General features: G+C 39.6%; 1 protein-coding gene across 3 annotated transcripts; it reads right to left on the bottom strand.

Annotated features, from left to right (window-relative positions):
* ibtk (inhibitor of Bruton agammaglobulinemia tyrosine kinase) lies at nucleotides 1-16,940 on the bottom strand. Of its 3 annotated transcripts, XM_088387457.1 has the most exons (30): nucleotides 16,781-16,940; nucleotides 15,541-16,160; nucleotides 15,277-15,467; nucleotides 15,045-15,141; nucleotides 14,744-14,868; nucleotides 13,494-13,604; nucleotides 13,224-13,394; nucleotides 12,993-13,110; nucleotides 12,559-12,739; nucleotides 12,157-12,280; nucleotides 11,523-11,700; nucleotides 11,197-11,350; nucleotides 10,291-10,675; nucleotides 9,933-10,183; nucleotides 9,768-9,854; nucleotides 9,206-9,288; nucleotides 8,513-8,550; nucleotides 8,305-8,401; nucleotides 8,089-8,190; nucleotides 7,879-7,996; nucleotides 7,422-7,482; nucleotides 6,620-6,747; nucleotides 6,174-6,286; nucleotides 5,956-6,101; nucleotides 5,758-5,870; nucleotides 5,253-5,351; nucleotides 5,003-5,155; nucleotides 4,415-4,612; nucleotides 2,348-2,480; nucleotides 1-936 (listed from the first exon to the last, which is right to left on the bottom strand). In XM_088387457.1, the coding sequence occupies exons 4-30, from the start codon at nucleotides 15,082-15,084 to the stop codon at nucleotides 811-813; spliced, it is 3,633 nt and encodes a 1,210-aa protein (XP_088243583.1). In that variant the 5' UTR covers nucleotides 15,085-15,141; nucleotides 15,277-15,467; nucleotides 15,541-16,160; nucleotides 16,781-16,940; the 3' UTR covers nucleotides 1-810. The 3 variants fall into 3 exon arrangements, with proteins under 3 accessions (XP_088243583.1, XP_088243580.1, XP_088243581.1); XM_088387454.1 differs by having other exon boundaries at nucleotides 15,277-16,160; XM_088387455.1 differs by having other exon boundaries at nucleotides 5,956-6,098; nucleotides 15,277-16,160.
* Nucleotides 16,941-17,613: the final 673 nt, after the last annotated feature.

The following is a 17,613-nucleotide window of genomic DNA, read 5'->3' as shown; positions in this document are numbered from 1 at the left end:
TCATTGCACAGGTGAGATACTTTATTGCATGCCATTTCTCATCTTTCAGGCTCTTTAATACAAACACAATCCAATCACACAAATATATCACATGGTCTAGCTGAGGTACCTACATTGCCTATACTGGTTGAAGCAAAAAGTAAAATATGTAACATAAGGATAAATGTAACGTGATTCTCTGTTATGTCTTATTTAGGTTAACATCACAGCACCTTCTAGCAACCATGGGGGGTGTCAAAGGCATCTCCACAAAATCCACCCTGCAAAATATGTATTATGTCACTTGAACACACCAAACCATGGTTTGGAAGAGTGGCCGAGTTTTGATTCACTCCACTTTTGTATCAACTGATGCTAATGACATCATAACATCTCTGCAAATCAATCAGATAAAAAAAAAGCAGTCAATGTTGTCATTTTCTAGTTCTAGTTGGCACTCCAAACTTCCTCTGGATTACGGAGAGCTTCCAACAAATCAAAAGCTTTCTGTACTGTGCACCCCGTGTGTGCGACTCCATCTCAATTTGGTTTCTTTGGCAACATCACATCACAAAAACAATTTGGGAAACGTTAACTTAAGCCATGTGAGCAATTCCTAAAAACGGTCCATCCTCCAACGTCTCAGAGGGATTACATTTTCATATTTTTGACAACATTCACCCTGTGACACGCATTAACAGCACAATGCAGTGAATGATGACAACTTGATGTAACGATGCAGAAAGCAGAATTGATTTCTAATCTATGAGCGCATGACATTAGCACACTGCCAACAATCCTCTCATTTTACTGCCTTCTTGTGGCATGTAATCAGTGTTTGTTCCATATTGGTGCTGCCATGGGGCACGGGGAGGCCCTCTCCACCAAGATCAGCTCATCAGGGTTGTCATAAGCCTTGTAATGGAACAGAAGGTCTTGAATAGCCCGCTCTTCAATCTACATGGAGAGAAGAACAGATAGTCAGGGCAAGGAGACGTATTTGAGAAAATTGTGGGTAGGAGAACCACACTCCCTCTGAGGGTGAAAAGAAAAAGTGCTGACACTAAAAGATGGATGAGAATTCATGTTTTTGATAATGACAAACAGAAAGTCATAGGGGTCTTAGGAAGGTGATGAAAGAAGACTGGCAATAATAGAACTTAGCCAACCTCTTTTCCAACCAAATGCGGTCAGAAAATTGTCTGCCATAGAGGGAAAGGGAGGCAATTACATCACATCTCATTGTTCCCGCTCCCACGATATTGCCGAAATGTCTGTTGGAGTTTTTACAGTCTACTGCAGAATCATCAAATAGCGACCCACTTGCAAAATCTGGCCCACCGAACCACCTAACCCAACCTTCGACTGGAGTCCTTAATTATGAGGATCAAAGAGAAAATATCATATGGTCCGCACTAAAGCAACTGGAAAGGTAAACAACTGAGATTATAAAGGCTAAAAATGCTTTCAGTTATCTAATGAAATGGAAAAATAAAATATATGAACAATAAACATCAAATAATACTGTTGTGCTAAAACTTTATTTTTATTTAAGTTTTATTTGAGGGTCCAGCCCCCTAGGTGACTCTTCTGGAAAATTCAGACAAATATAATTCTAACTATAGGTGATCTCTGGTCTACAAGCAGATCTGAATTAACATCATACTGGAAAATGCTGGGCAGCACTGAGGTCCACTCAAGAGATGAGGCACAACTAACAACAAAAGCGGGCGTTCCTTCACGTATAGTAAACATGTTCTGCCTTGTGAATATTCATTGTTCCTACACACCAATCAATGCTTAAAATGAGATGTTTGAAGGTTTAAAATGATCATAACACATATGCTAAAAGCAGTTAGCTGTGTTGTTTTATATTGTTCATTAGCATTAAGATAGCAGAATTTGATGAGATAAAATATGGTTTGGTTGAACACTTTGGCGTTAAAATATAAATTTTAAATTACACAATTATTCTTTCTGTTTGTTTAATGTTTTGGGTCTGTATTACAGTAATCTTCAACTGGGATTAATAAATATACTGCCTTTTCTTTGATTTAATTTAAGCAAGAGTATGGAGAAGTAGAACTACCTTAAAAAAACAGTCTCTATATTGTAAATTCTCAACTATCTCAGGTGGGCCTGGAAAGTAAGCCCGGCGATGAAAGCATGATGTGAACCATAGTCATTGGAGGAAAAAAAGGCTTCAGAAGGTGCTGAAAGAAGGCTGGCTGGAATGATTTTTTCCAACCGTGTTTGGAACATAGTCTTCCAGAAAGGGAAAGGGAGACATTGGCTGTGGTGTGTCATGGCATGTGTACGTGTGTGTCATTCAAAGACAGCACTACCACACGCAGGCAAGCCGTGCTACCTGGATGAGTGCCAGCGGTTTCTCTCGGCTGCGGATTAGCGCCGCTTCCTGCTGCTGCTCCTCCTCTACGATGGAGGCAAAGGTCACCAGGGAGGGGAGGGGTGGGCTACCGACTGCTGCCTTCACCCAAGGCCTGAAAGGAGAGACGGGTGAGGTATGAGGAAAGAGATGGTGTATGGAGTGCTGTACTGTCTCAGAGGGAGGACAAAGGGTTATGTGAACATATACTGATGAGCTTCTGTGTGGAAAAAAACTGCCCATTCATAGGGCATCATTGTGTAACCCAGCCTAGATCTCCATTTGCGTGGTGTGTATTTCATTTCCAACACTATTAAGACAAGATTGTTGAGGTATAAATTATTATCTCAAACTTGGATAAGAAAAGACGGCAGTCATTTTACCACACTAAACAAGGGAAGAAAAACTGCATCCAAAAACTGTTTCATAGACCAGAATGTCTATTTTAGGTGACAGTTAAGTTGTCTGCATTTGTTTGGCTTTTCAAGTCTAATAAAAATTCTGACATGAGAAAATACAGCAACTCCTATGCACAGGGAGAAGGGACTGAGTCCTGCTGCAAAGACCAAAAATCTGCAAGTAATTGACATCGAACCCCTGAAAACTTTAATTGCCAAAAGATGGCAGCAAAAAAAAAAAAAAAAAAAAAAATCTACTCCCTTCAACACACTTTCTTTACACCAGTATGTCACATGATAGCGTCAAAGGAATGCTGTTATTGCTTTGGCCTAAACACCAAAACAGAAACTAAGCACATTTTTCTGTGAATAACAATGGATCAGTTAAAGAAACACAAATAAACCAAAACACATATGATGCAATGTACTGAAGTTGACCTGAACTGAACTACATTTTGCTATTTTTTTTATTCTTGCTATAGTTTCATACGTAAAATCTATGTAGTGAGCGCAGAAAGTAATTCGAAAAACAGACGAGAGGGGGGTTAAGATCCTGAGACCAGAAATGCATCTCAACAAATGAGTGTTCCACAAGACGGGGCTGGTGTGATTGGTGCTGCTGTTTCTTGAGTCTTCAAGGAAAAGAAACCAGATACCTGCTCCCTCTTCTGTATGATATAACGTGACATGAAGGGTGCCCTTATCAATTCTTATTACAATCACGAGCTTCACTCGAGACTCGCACAGCTGTTTAACATCTGGAGTACTCCTTGAAAATCTGCTGCAGGGTAAACATACAGCACAAGTATGATAGCAGAGATGCAACTTTCCGGACGAGCAGGAACTAAGGAAAAAATGATAAGATTTCCGCCTCAAAGGGTCACAGGCTTTTGAAAATATTAAATATGAAACCCATCTGAATAGTTGTGTGCAGGTACATAGGGGAGGCATTTTTCTACACAAGTGGTTTTTGTTTGTTTGTTTTTAAGTCAGGTTGACTCTTTGTCTAAGGTCAGGTCAACCATGCTGACCATCACTGAGTTGGGTCAACCTACTTCCACTGGAGTTTCATTTTCTTCAGACTTATACTCCCCTACTCAGCAAAATAGACAGAATACCGAAGCAGTATTTTGACATACAAATGTTAAATGTTTTTTTTTTTTTATAGTTAAGGGCTAACATATTTCAGTCATGTTAGTAAATTTGATTTACATTGATCATTTGATCCACACAAGTAGTGAGTTGAATATTTTCAATATTTATTTTTGCATGTAATTTTATTGGGGAACCTGTGATTTAGACCAGTGTTTCCGAACTTTCATTGAACCAAAGCACGCATTTTTCAAAATGAAAAAAAGACTTGCCCCCTAAAGTGCCACATATTTTTGCTCCAATAATGTTGACTTTTCAATGTTGATCTGTCACTTTCGTAACAATTTAACAAATTGAATTCAGAGGTATTGTAGGAAGACGCATAGGGCGGTACCAATTAAGTGAAATTGGATCATTTCCTATGGTACACCAAATGACCCCTTGTGTTTGGCCCAGTAGTTGGGAATCACTGGTTTCTGCACAGTATTGAGTAAAGTACTGTTTTGTGACAACAGTGCCACCCAGTGATAGCAGAACACACTACAAGTAGTTAACTTACCCAGGTTTCTCCACCTCACTGCTGTCAGTGGATTTGAACGCCACTCTCCTACTAACAGGTGCGACACTGACAGGGAACGCTTGAGTACTTTGACCCCTGTGAGTTCCAGGCTGCCCCGCTCTGATGAGTATGTTCTCCTCCTCCTCGAGCAGTGCCCGAAATGAGCAAGGTGAGGGTTGGGATTGGAGGGATGTTGCCCTGATTATGGAAAAGGATGGAGGAGAAAAATAAAACACACTGAAATGGTGGATCTTTGCTGAGGTTGAATGATAAGACATAACACACATGAATGAGGCACAACATAAACCCTGTATGGCGATAATGAAATGAACCACCTCTCTTCCTAGAAGCTCAGGACCAAGCTCTGATGACAAGTAATGACACCAAGCCTAAAAAGTTGTTAATTTCATATACTATGTCACAATATGGTGGCAAAGCACAATTGTTGTTTAAGTGAAACTCCTCAATGCACTTTAAGTAGTTCCTTGAGATCAAAATGTCAAGAGGGTGGCAAAGTTTTACGAGCACAAAAACTCAACAGGACAAGCTATATTGAAAATGGATGGATGAATCCCAGAGAACGCTCACCAGGTCTTCCCACTACTGTTCTTGCAAGGCGTGATGGTTGGTTTAGATGCCGTGAACTCCACAGTGGTCTCTTTATTGGCCAAGGACAACATCTTCCTTTGCTTTTGGGACAATTTTGTGGAACCAGGAGAATATTTGCAGAGGGTAGTGACACTAAAGGCAAGCAGTGGGTGGGCATACCAAAAATGTTATGTGCACTGTAAATAAACTGTAAACAGCAGCTGTGTAAATACATCTTATGATATTTTACCTTGCGGGGCTTTTAGGAGCTGCTTTAAGGGTCTTCACAGAGTTAGCTTCCATGTCCATGATGGTTCTAAGATCTAAGACTGGAGGTGGATGGGAAGGTCTACAAATTCAAGTAACACAGTCAGACCACAGGACTACAGTAGAATTAAATTTGTTAACTATGGCAGGAAACGTTGTCCTAACCACCCCTTAAAAATAAAGCAGGAGAAAAATAGCTGGGGTCTCACTTATCAAAGAGTGCATAAGATTCTAACTAGAAAACTATGTACGCACAAAGGCTGAACAAAATATCTATTAAACTGTGCAGACACATACAACTGCAAGACATTTTTCCTTAAGTCACAGAACTTGGCAACCCGCATGTTGATCCCACCATCTACAAGCCCAAATCTGTGTGCGCGAGGCGGGTACAACTGCAGAGATGTTAAACAGGGTGTGTGGCTTAAAAGGTTTGGCAAAGTCTGCTTAATGGGATGAATAACAACATTCTGTAGTGTCTATCTTACCCATAAAGGGTCTTTGGAATATCTTTTGGACCAGAGCTAGGGGGAGGTGGGTGGCCATCCCTTGTTAATGTACCGGGTGGAGTCTTCATCTTCAGACACAAGACACTCTCTTCCTGTGGAAAAAAAACAAATTATTTTCCAGTTTTTTTTGTTTTTAATAACGTTTACCCATTACACTAATAGCAATCCAACACTAACCACAGCTTTGTCATGAAATACTGGTGACTGCACATCTCTGGGGCTACCCAGGCCCATGCAGCTCCCCTCCGAGTCTGACGTGAGAAGCTCCTGCAGTGACTCTGTGGAGGTGCCTTTTCGTGCCTTCACCAGGCATGGGGAAACTGATGAGAGCAATAAGTGCATGTCACTAAACGTTTACATTTCACGCTTGCGTGTGAGTGTCTATGCAACCACACCTGTAGCAGGGGGGCTTTGAATAATATCAGACAGCGTGTAACCTCCTGAGCTGTCAGAGCGTCGCCTTGGTTTCTTTTTGGCCTTCATCTTGGCTTTCTTCAATAGTACTTCCCTGTGGATGAAGGGTTTTTAATTATTCAAAAGCAAACATTTACATTTTTTCTGAAGAGGAATACATGTTTTTAAGTATTGTTTGCAATGTTGTCATGCTACTGAGATAAATGCATATAGTATCTCAATACTGATACCAAAATGATACTATAATGAAGGCATGAAAATGAGAAAAACCCTGTCTTGCTTGTTATTGTCCATATGTTCTTAGTTACATGAGTTGATTTAGTTATTTTATGATAGTATATCGTGATTGCAGTCAATGGTTGGGAAGGCTAAGGCAAAAGGAGTTTAACTATTGAGGCTATTACAGGGGCCCTTTAGCCCTGTGTACCTGCTGGATTGGTCCAGTTCAGATTCTAATTTGGAGCTGAAGGCAAAGTCAAAATCCTCATCTTCGTATGTCCTCAGATCTGGGGCATCAGGATATGGAGTGACGATTCTCCTACGCATTGCTGGGATCTGAAGTAAAATGTAAAAAATTACAATTCATATTGCATATAATGTACTGTCAGCCCCCCCTCCCAAAAAAAACTAATTCCCTGAAATTACAAATGACTCCTGATGTTGTTTGGCTTAGCCCCTATAAATTGAAAGTTACCATAGTGGATGACAAGTTTGGCACCATTTTTACACTTGATGCTCTTCCTGACACCACCCACCCATGACAGTGGCTGAGGACAAAATGACACCTATAACTAATGATTGGAAATGCCCTTCAAAGGTGAATAATTGTTCAGCATGGTAAGAGAAACTATTCAAGGTATGATTTGAATAATGATTTAGAAGGTGTCATTTTCAGGGCTAAAGTTGTCTAAGGTTGCTTTAACACACACTTTTTTTTACCATTTTCCAATGTTGTTGCTCTACTAGCCCTGTTCATTATTCACACATCCTCCTTGAGTGTCAGAACTTGAAGTTGATGGAAAAAACAACAAAACACCAATGGCAGCGATTAAGTCAATATACTTAAAAAATAAATAAATAAAAATTGGTACATACGCTCTGATAGAAAATACCTCCAAATTAAGTTACTAAGAATAACATTTTCTTACAGTACATCTTTATCTATACTATATAAAAACAGCAGGAGGCAGCAGTGGCAAAATTTATAGGACAGATGTTAGGTGACTGACCATCCCCTTGTAGGCTGTAGAAAGCTCCAGAAGCACTTCATCACTAAGACAATCCAGTGCTCTAAAGATATCACAAAAAATAATATATCATATAGAGTAGAGACACAAGTAATAAAAATAGTTCACTATTTATCCAATACCAACAGTATATATCGTATCACTGGCATTGGGCAGACTTTTCATATTTCTATAATCATCACGTCAGAAAACCAAAAGAACAGTATGCTTATTGTTAACTTGAATAACATTGTATCAAAGAGACCAAGTCATTTTCAACATTCGATATAAAAAGCCATACACACACGTGTGGAGTGCAAACTGACTAATGGTATGGATTTGTGAGAAAATGTTCAATCTATCAAATTGAGACGTTTCAGCCCGACGCCTGCAATACTTCAGAAGAACTGACGGTTTAGGAAGACAATTGATGCCACTGCATAGTTATTCCGGTTCTCACTTTGACTCTAATAGCACAGCCATGTTCAGCACAATGAACTGGAAGCAGGAGAGTTTAAGTTGCTCTGCGTTGTACATGGAGGCAAATTCCAGCAGCTCTGATGCATTTTTCAGGGTTACTGGAAAGAGCACATTAGAAAGGTTACGGCAGAGAACCTGGGTTTAAGTTTACTTTAGCAAGAGAAATTTTAAAAATACAAACATGACTTACAATTCTCTGTGATGACAACCTCGCACATTTCCTTTAATCGTGGGATCAGCAGCTGATCTGCTACAGCAAGTACGTTGCAGACAAAAACCACATTTGTGGACTCTGGAGTGAGACGAAGAAAAGCATATTTGAGTTTCATATGTATTCATTTCCCAGGGAAATAAAACTATCTAGAATTACAAATCTGTCTTTCAAGCATATATTGTGAGCATTTACCTTTAATGTTGGGACAATCGTCTGTGTAAATATACTCGAGAATGACAAGCAGAACGTCTGAGGTGGTGGGCATCTGAAGTGCAGTACAAGCTGTAGCCTGAGGGAGGCAACAAAGCATCAGCCCTTGAACTAATGCGATATGGCAGGACAGGATATAAGCAATGGTTTAGCAAGATAGTTACCAAAAACAAAAATAAGCACAACAAACCTCAATCCATGAACTGCTCAGCATACTATGGAAGTATTCTGCAGAAATTGATACAGACATAGGGGAAATGAAAATTGACTTTCTAATTGCTTGCAGTATCTTGTGCCAAAGCTACCCATTAAATGAGATATCAACTAAAGAAGTAATTCTTCAAAAATGCTTCTTTGAGTTGGCCATTTTCTAATTTACATCATCACCATCCTCATAAAAAGTTTCTTAGCTCAAGACTATTGTGTCGAAGTCAAAATGTAAAGCAGAGCTGCAGTGTTCGCACATAGCCAATCAGCAGCATGATGCTCATATTGAGTGAAAATGTCCTTCCTTGTCTTCAGACTCTGGGCTGCTTGGGAGCATGCAGCTACATCTACCTACTCCCTTGAGCACAACACACACGCTCACACACACACAAAAAAAAAACCACTGTTGGTTTCATATATTGATGTTTTGTTTGTTATATTGGGTTGCTCAATAAATTTATGAAATGAATCGAATCACATCGTAGCTCTGCCCCAGCTGCCATGTTAAAGTATGTTGGTTGGCCTCGTGGAACAGAGTGTGGGTTAGTGGGTAAAAAGCATGAGAGAAAACCACCACCCAGAACCCAACTGTAGATGCTATGATTCTAATCTATGAATCTTATCAAGTCTATACAAAACACACAAAAACATTTTTGGGGTGCAATTTTCTTCATACCTTGTCTCGCACAGAGGACACTTTTATGGCAGGGGAACTCTTTGCCATCTTCTGATTTCAGCGTAACATCACATAGGTAAGTACTGCAAGCCACAAGCAGAAAGGAGAATGTTACTTTTTTTACACTCACCAATTCAAGGAAAAACCACTCTGGATATCGTCATGCAGGGTTCTCTTATTAATGGTTAAATTTCTGCACATTCACTCATGGACTAACTTAATGCATTTTGGTACGTTTTCTTGCTTCTAAGTCAGTAAAAAAAATATATCTATATTTTTTCTCCAAGGGGAAATTTGTTTTACAAAAACTGAGATCATGAAAATTAGACAGCTTGTCACTTACAATCAGCAGTTTGCTATTTATCCTACATTTGTATCCTACAAGCGTTTAGACAGGTGGGAACTGTGTGTATCTATGTATGTGGGGGGGTATAATGGGTAAATATAGTAAGTTTAAATCCCCCCAGAATAAAAAAGCCAACATCTACTTTGAGTCACTTCACTTATACAAATCACTTGTAAAAAGTTCAGGAACATTGTAGTGCATTTTCAGAAGACCAACCATTTATTTTGATTGAACTTAAATTTGTTGCCAGTTTTCTTGTCTATAACATGGATCTTTCCGCCCTCATATTTGACACCATCCAGTCTGTTGAGGAAAAATAAGATATTGTGATAAGAGTGAAATAAATAAGATGGCAGGTAGTGTTCAGAACATTTATCTCACCGTGCAGACAGGTTGCCCAGGCCAAGCTTCTTTGCTACCGTCTGTAAAGTTTTTACTGGGTTGTCCCCTCTTTCATTGGTACCTTTGTCACTTTTACCTTTCCCCTTTTTGCTGGGTTTGGAGCCTTTGCTTGTGGCCTTGTTACAATCACCTTTGGCTGCAAGGGGAAGGGAGCGGTATATTTCGAGTGCTGATCGACCTCTAAGACCTAAGGTCTGCAGGCTGCTGATAAGCCTCTCCTCCTCTGAATCCTACCCAGGAGAAAATGAGAGCGCTTACAGGACACAAACAGAAGATGAAACTCTGACCTGATGGAACATAGTCCAAAAATAACAATGATATTAATTATTTTTCATACCTGGCTTTGTTCCATCTGGGATCCATGGTGTCTAGGTTGCGCCCCGTGCACCAAGAGCTCACACTTATCTGTGTAGATGAAGTGCAGGGCGTACTCCAGCATTTCCGGTGCAATGTTCTCCAAAACTAACAAGTCACAGCCCACAGCGTCTTCACTCTTCTTCACTTCTTTATCAATATCCTCATTAATCCCACAACGCTCAGCCATAAACTGTTTACGGAAGAACTCAGACCTCATCGACAGGATATATTTGTGAGCTGGGAAGGTGCGATTTCCAGCTTGAAGAGTTACATCATGGATACTGTCCATTTCATCTGCTTCCTCCAGAAGTTTCTTGAAGTGTGTGGCAAAGGAGGGTGAAGAGATGCTGGGAATTTCATATAAACTGGAACAAAGGGGGGGAAAAAAGTTTTAAAATACATTTATTTCTAAATTATAGTTTTATGAGCCATCTTTTACCTTTTGCATTGTTTTGGGTTTAGTCAGTTCGGTAGTTTTGAGCACAAAGTGGTAGTGAGGATTACAATACTGAACGCAGTAATCTGCAACCTTAAAGCCCTCTCTCAGCAGTGGGTTCTACACGATGCAAATTTGCGGCCTTTGCAAATAATTATAAGGCTCTTTGTGTACAGTCTTTCAAATCCTAACTGAGTCTAGTGTTTTTCTCCTATTATGCTCCCTCACCAAATCTGCGCACTGCAGAAATAGAAGACAATTTAAATCAATTATGGTGATGGACCAAAAAAAGGGAAAAATATAAAATCTGAAAATATTAAAAAACACATGAATATGCTAATCTTTTGCAGCTGCTGATGATTTTTCTGGGTAGAAGAGGGGGCGAAATGGCTCTTATGCTAATAAAGGTTGCAGACCCCTGGCCTTTTAAGCAATACAATGATTATATACCTAGTTTTGGGGTCAACTTGAAGCACTCCAAAATTTCGACCGTTAGAGTCCATGGTGATACTGACAGCTCTGTGAACGTAGGGAAGCTTTTCCAGACGAATTCGCTCAAACACTGAGCCAAAGTTTGAATGTCCACAAACCTCTACATTCATCTCTGATAAAAGAATACACATACATAAGAACTATTAGGATACTTAAGCACAATACTTTAATTCACAATGTGTCAAAGGGGTAGAAAGTAATCAATAGGTTTCTTGATAGAATAATACATTTAACAACTTTATGTGCTTAACCCAAAGTTATTATTACTATTTCACTGAATTTACCTTTTTTCTCACCAAACTTTTTATATTCACCAGCCCACACGCCACTGAATCCTTCCCCGTCCTGAGTCACAAACATCATGCCATTTTTGCTGAGAGCAATGTCGGACATGAAAACCTGGCGCCCATACGCCCACCGGCAATGTCTCATCGAGCTACCTGAGGAGCGCCAACAGAACACCTGACAGGGATGGAAAAATACAGAAGTTACTCAAAAATCTTAGTCATCATTTCCATCTATAGGCCTCCATCGAGACAAGACCGGTTGGGTTTGTATATCTGTCCACTATGCACCAATACGATGAGTTAGATAACAGCAGAAACAACAACCCTACAGTAAAATACAAAACAGTATTAGTCTTAATAATAGCCAACCATGTCCGTCATATCAAAAGTACTCAAGAGGAGCGTATACAGTTTCATTCTGCAGTCCATAAGACAATTACTAGGTAGCACTGTACAATGTCAATTGAAGAGGCATCCAAATGTGTTTTTTTTGTTTTTGTTTTTACTTACAAAACTGAAAATCAAATGCTAATCTGATTTTGGAGAATCATACATAAAAATGAATGCTGTCATGGTCATTTTAGTTCAAAGAAAAAAAGTAATTTCCTGTTTTACTTTTGTCTGCACTTACCCGACCAGCTTCATCCAAAGCCAGAATGGACAACCTTTCCCCCCCACACTCACTTAGAATCTTGGGGTTCACACGATGGTCAAGATTTCCACCACTGACCAAGACTTTTTTGATGTTGAGCTGCCTGAATGGGTGCAAGACCAGACAATCATCATTACTCAAAAGCAACCAGAAACGAGTATCACCTTGTTATAAGCAGATGTTTTAATAGTATGCCATCAAATCAGTGAGTGCAACATAGTTAATTTCTTATTTAAAGGGGGATTTTATAATCTCCCACAGTGCGTATGTACTTTTTTAATTATTATGCTCTATCAGAGGCAAAAATAATGACTAGTGATGAAAGAATGAAGAAAATGTATGTAAAATATTCGCTTTTGCTGTGATGGGCGTTTTATTGACCTTGATGCCATTTTTTTGCACTGGTAGTCAGTCAACAGGTAGACATCTCCTTTCTCCGTCACTATCACAGTAGCACCACTACATGCGGCAGCCATTGCTATGTTGACATCCTTGTGGTGGAGAGCAGATACCTGCCGTGGGACTGTTACACATTTCTCCCCATTGGGGTCCAACAGGCAACCTGAAAACCAAGCAAATTGGTGTTGTTGGTTTTTTTTTTTTTAATATAATGTAAATAGAAAGGGCCTTTGCAGGATATACAGTAGGCACAATCCTAATAAGTTTAGAACATTTACCGCAGACAATGATAAACTCCACAATGGAAAAAAATCTGCAATGTTTTACCTTCCATTTTAACATAGAAAGCGGATAGATTATATTTAACCGCTATAATTTGTGTCACCTAGCCACACCAGTTTTTTTTCAGGTCTTACCAAGTTGCCCTCCATTGAGTCCCATTGTATAAACTGCCTCCCTAGTCCAAAGAACTGTGTGAAACCTGCCAGCCGCGACTCCAATTATAGTCTTCCCTTTTAGTGTCTTGGAAACCACCTAAATACAAAAAATTACACAATAAGACAAAGACATTTGTGGACTTATGGCGTTCATGATTACAAAATAAAATAGATGACAATTTAAACAGCTATCTAAGATGTAATATTCACCTGTTTAGGAACATGTGCCGAAGCAGGTGGAGGAGTCAAGCCGAGCTGGTGGTAAGTGTTGAGTCCAAAAGTGTAAACATTGCCTTCTTCGGTCAGCACCACTGTGTGGTCTTTAGCTGCTGCCACCTGAGAACAGTGTTGGGACATCAGGCCCTTCACCATTCGGGGAACCTGAAGAACATGGTGAAGCAGAGCGTGTGCAAACTAGAGCAAATGCTGCTTGGATATTTTATACGTAGCTAGGATAGGCATTGATGAAATAAGTCTCACCAGGTAAGTCTGTTCATCTCCATGTCCAAGCCGTCCTCCTTGACCATGTCCACAAGTGAAGACCTGACCTTTTTGAGACAGAAACACTGAATGGAACTTGCAAAGCACCACCTAAAAGTGTGATAAAGAAAACCATTAACTAGTTGAATTAACCATGTTTGAAGGCTCAAAATAAAATGAATAAAATAAACGTCACTTTTACAGCATAGACAGGACATTCATAAATGCGTTACAGGGGAGGGACAAATACAACTCATCCCTCAAATTGCTGTTTACACAAAGACTTGTTCCAATTTGACCCCATCATAGACGTCGCCATCTCTTTCCACGTTCATCAGCCAAGGCCACTTGGAGTGATAGTAAAATACTTGGCCAATAAAAAGGCTGGCGGACAAGTGGAAAAGCAAACATCATTACTAATACATGGCTCTCCTCAAACATTCAATAGAGCACAAGGATGTTTTGCCAAGTATGACATTGATGTGGACATTCACACACATCATGGTTGTTCATTTAATTAAAACATGTCAATGTGGAATTAATATTTAACTTCTGGCACCTGTTGCATTGGAATAAGAAGACAAGGGGGATAATTTGTGGAGCCACAAAGTCATTGCGCGACCATGAAATTAGATCCACCGCAATGGGATTCATGAAAAGACCCAGGATGACAAGTGATGACAGCACTTCAGGAAAAATATTCAACACAAGCAAAGGCACCCTGTGCCAAACAGTAGGCCAGAAAGTCATCTCTCTCCAATTGCACATAAGAGCCTCCGTGTGACAAATTATGTAGGAAATTGCAGCCAGGTTGGCACAGCCTGGGAGTTAACTATATAAACACAGTCAGGCTTAAGTGACAAATCAAGGTCTAAAATTAACATTTACAATACCCTCTGCTGACATGGCTGTGCCATCATTATGTACTTCTTTTATAAATGAAATAATGTTTTATGTGGTCGTGACGCCATTGAAACAGACATTCTTGTATGAGCTCATTCATTTCCTCTCTCCTCCAGAGACAGAGTTGCATAACATACAACTCAGGAGACTATATTGCTGGGGTACCCAGGTGGTGTCCTCATCGGCCGAACTGATGATGTCATATTTTTATGCAACACAAACTGTCCTGTAGTGAGTTTGGATTTGAAGCAGGACACTTTGACTCATGCAAGACATTTTTAAAACATGGACTAAAAATATGGACTGTTTGGTAAAAGCAACCAAGTTGCTAAAAACACAAAGCCTACCTGCTTAATATAAACTCCAGTCCTGGGAAACACATCCACAAGTTCGGGGTGCTGTCGACTCTCTTGATTACCATGCCCGAGGCTGAAATTAGTATTATTTCCCCATGTATAAACTTCTGTCGGGTCTGTAATGCGTAAAAAAAAAATACATGTATATATATATACAGTTATAGGTAGAAGCAACCAATAATTAGTACATAGTACATTTTCAAGTATGGTTCCGTGCTTTCAGTAATGTGAAAGTGGAGTATTTATTTGACCACCAAATCATGCTGTGGTAAGGGTGAAACAGTAAATTTACCAGCATTTGTTAACACAACATGAGGTGGTCGGTCCTTCATCACCAGGTCCAGAGTTGAAAGACCGTCCTTATCCTGAGTGGAGAGGACTCCACCGTGCTAGACATATGAAGCATAAAAACACTCATTAAACTTCCTGGAGCTTAATTTTAAGAGCTCACATTAAATAGCTTTTACAGCAGCCTGTTGATCGATGACCACCTTGATGTAGTGAATCTCAACTTAAACATGTACCTTGACAAGGGAAAGAAGACAGTGGATCTGTCCATAGAAGACACTGCGATGCAGAGCAGTCCAGCCTGATTCTTTGTCCTTCACTGTCAAGTCAGCCTTCTTATTTTCCAGCAGCCACTCCAGTAAGGCCTTCTTTCCGAGTGAGGCAGCCAGGTGCAATGCTGTACGGCCAAATTCATCCCGCAAAGTTGCTGCATTGTGGCAGTGAGATGTTAAGAAAGCTCGCAACTGTCCTTCCGAGCCACTCGTTATTGCTGCTATCACCTCATTTGCATGCTGCAATGAGCGGCATTTTGGAGTACATTCTGACAATTCCAGATTCATTCTGGGCTATCCAAAATCTTCCAAACAAGGCTTGCTGTCTTTTGACACTACCCTAAATTACAAACTGAAACAAAAACCAACCAACATGCAGGAGCAAATACTCATGCACGTTGCAGTGATAATTTGTAATGAAACAAGGCTTCTCTTAATAAGGGAGAAAAGATTAACACAAAACAAAAGGTTGAGCTGGCCGTGCTGTGGAGTGCTAGAATTGTGCTTGTGTTGAGGTTCCACTGCACCCTAGCAACCCCAGAGACTGTGTGACTTGCTCAGTCTACCATCTCAAGAAAATACAGATCACAAGCCAAGGCTTTTGCCTCATAATGATCACTAAATAAACAACATCAACCTGTGTTTTATCTTCTGTACAAACTCATACAATATCATAAAAAAATAATTTGTTCTCTCATATTCTTTAAATAATTTACAAAAGGCAAAACATTCAAGAATTCCTTCAACGTTGACACCCTGCAGTCCAACCATCAACTTGAGGGGAAAGCCAACCTTTCCCCTCAAAATTCACGCTGTGCTTTTTAAAACTCCATAATTGAAGGAGAAACCTGTAAAAGAAAAAGTGTACAAATTATTTTATTAGATGAAAGTACAGCTCAATTTATAAGTTGGTTAAAATGTGGTTTGTGTCTGGAAAACGTTGACCAATGTTAGGCTGCTTTATCTTCCTATAGTTGTAAACGCAGAATGCAATGGACCTGCATCTAAGATGACCAAATGTATGAGTAACATGTTTGTCGTATTGATAATGATGACTTGGCTATGATGTATCAAGCGCAGCCTGATGGTTAGTTTCAAGTGCAGGCCGCATCATTGTGACTTCGTCAAACAGAGGAATTAGTCAATTTCGTCATTTAATGCAACTTCCAAGCAAAAGTAACGCCTCGGTTTAGGTCACCAACATTAGCAAGCTTGGTGACTGCTTGGCTTAGCTACGAAGCAAGATAACGACTTGATAATTTATAAAGTCTAAAGAATAATAATGGAGTTATTCTTTTTAATGACGTAAAAACTAAATCACTTTTCCAGATTAAACTAACCTAAAAGTCATGTTACATTTCAATAAGATATTAGCCAGAGCAGTAGCTAGGTAGGTTGACTGACACATCATCACAAACTAGCATAACCGATACGTAATACGAAGTTGTATGAAAATCAATCTCATTACCTTCCGCTAGATAAAGTAAAAAGAGGAGATGATATAATCGTTAATATCAAACATGTATATCCACTGTTCCATAACTATAAATATCTTTCACGGTGCTGTAGCGTAAATGTATCTGGGTCCTTGCCTATCCGGGTTAGACAACGCTCGATGAACAACGAGACTTTTGATTGGTGAATAATTCTGCATTCGAGTCTCCGATTGGATGACTTTTTGGGCGAACCCGACGCGCTCCGTGATGTACCGTATTGGCCCGAATATAAGAGGACCCTGATTATAAGACGACCCCCTCTTTTTCAAGACTCAAGTTTGAAAAAATACTTTTTGAACACCAAATTTTATTTTTATACAGAAAATGATTACATATGAAACAAATGATTATAACAATATATTCGAGAGAAGAATCATGCTTTTTGCCTCATTCAAATCATGCAAAAACTGCCTATCACATCTTAATATCTGAACATTTAAATATGCAGACTAAAGTGCAATCACATTCGTAAATGAATGGCTTCTGGTTTTTGAAATGTAAATAAACCAATCTACTGTGATAAAACAACAAAATATGCAATAACTGCATTAACCGTCAAAGTGAAGTCTAACTGTAACTGTAGTCTTGAAACAAATCTGAATAAGGACAAACATTGCAATAAAATAATGCAAACTGCTACCACTATTGTTGGGGAGCCTGAGGACTGTATAGGGGGTTGGCTCGGATGGTTATGCTCTTTTCGGGTGTCGGTCAGAACACAGGATCCCTACTGACCGACGTTATTTAAGACCCTGTTCAATCTATGAGGGGTAATTGAAAATGCAGTTACTGATTATTTTTTTTA

Source organism: Syngnathus floridae, chromosome 10 (genome assembly GCF_059516105.1).
Source record: "Syngnathus floridae isolate MCC-2025c chromosome 10, RoL_Sflo_1.0, whole genome shotgun sequence".
In the NCBI taxonomy this organism is placed as follows: Eukaryota; Metazoa; Chordata; class Actinopteri; order Syngnathiformes; family Syngnathidae; genus Syngnathus; species Syngnathus floridae.
The sequence above is the reverse complement of the archived record's forward strand: the minus strand, read 5'-3'. Positions and strand labels throughout refer to the sequence as shown.

What these genes read in the sequence shown, in the direction of transcription:
- ibtk (XM_088387454.1), bottom strand. Translation starts at nt 15,600, where the DNA reads ATGAATCTGGAATTGTCAGAATGTACTCCAAAATGCCGCTCATTGCAG. An exon ending in AAGTTCAATCAAAATAAATG is followed by an intron (nt 9,289 to 9,767) that starts GTTGGTCTTCTG and finishes TGTGGCTTGCAG; the next exon opens with TACTTACCTATGTGATGTTA. An exon ending in GCTCCTAAAAGCCCCGCAAG is followed by an intron (nt 5,156 to 5,252) that starts GTAAAATATCAT and finishes GCTTGCCTTTAG; the next exon opens with TGTCACTACCCTCTGCAAAT.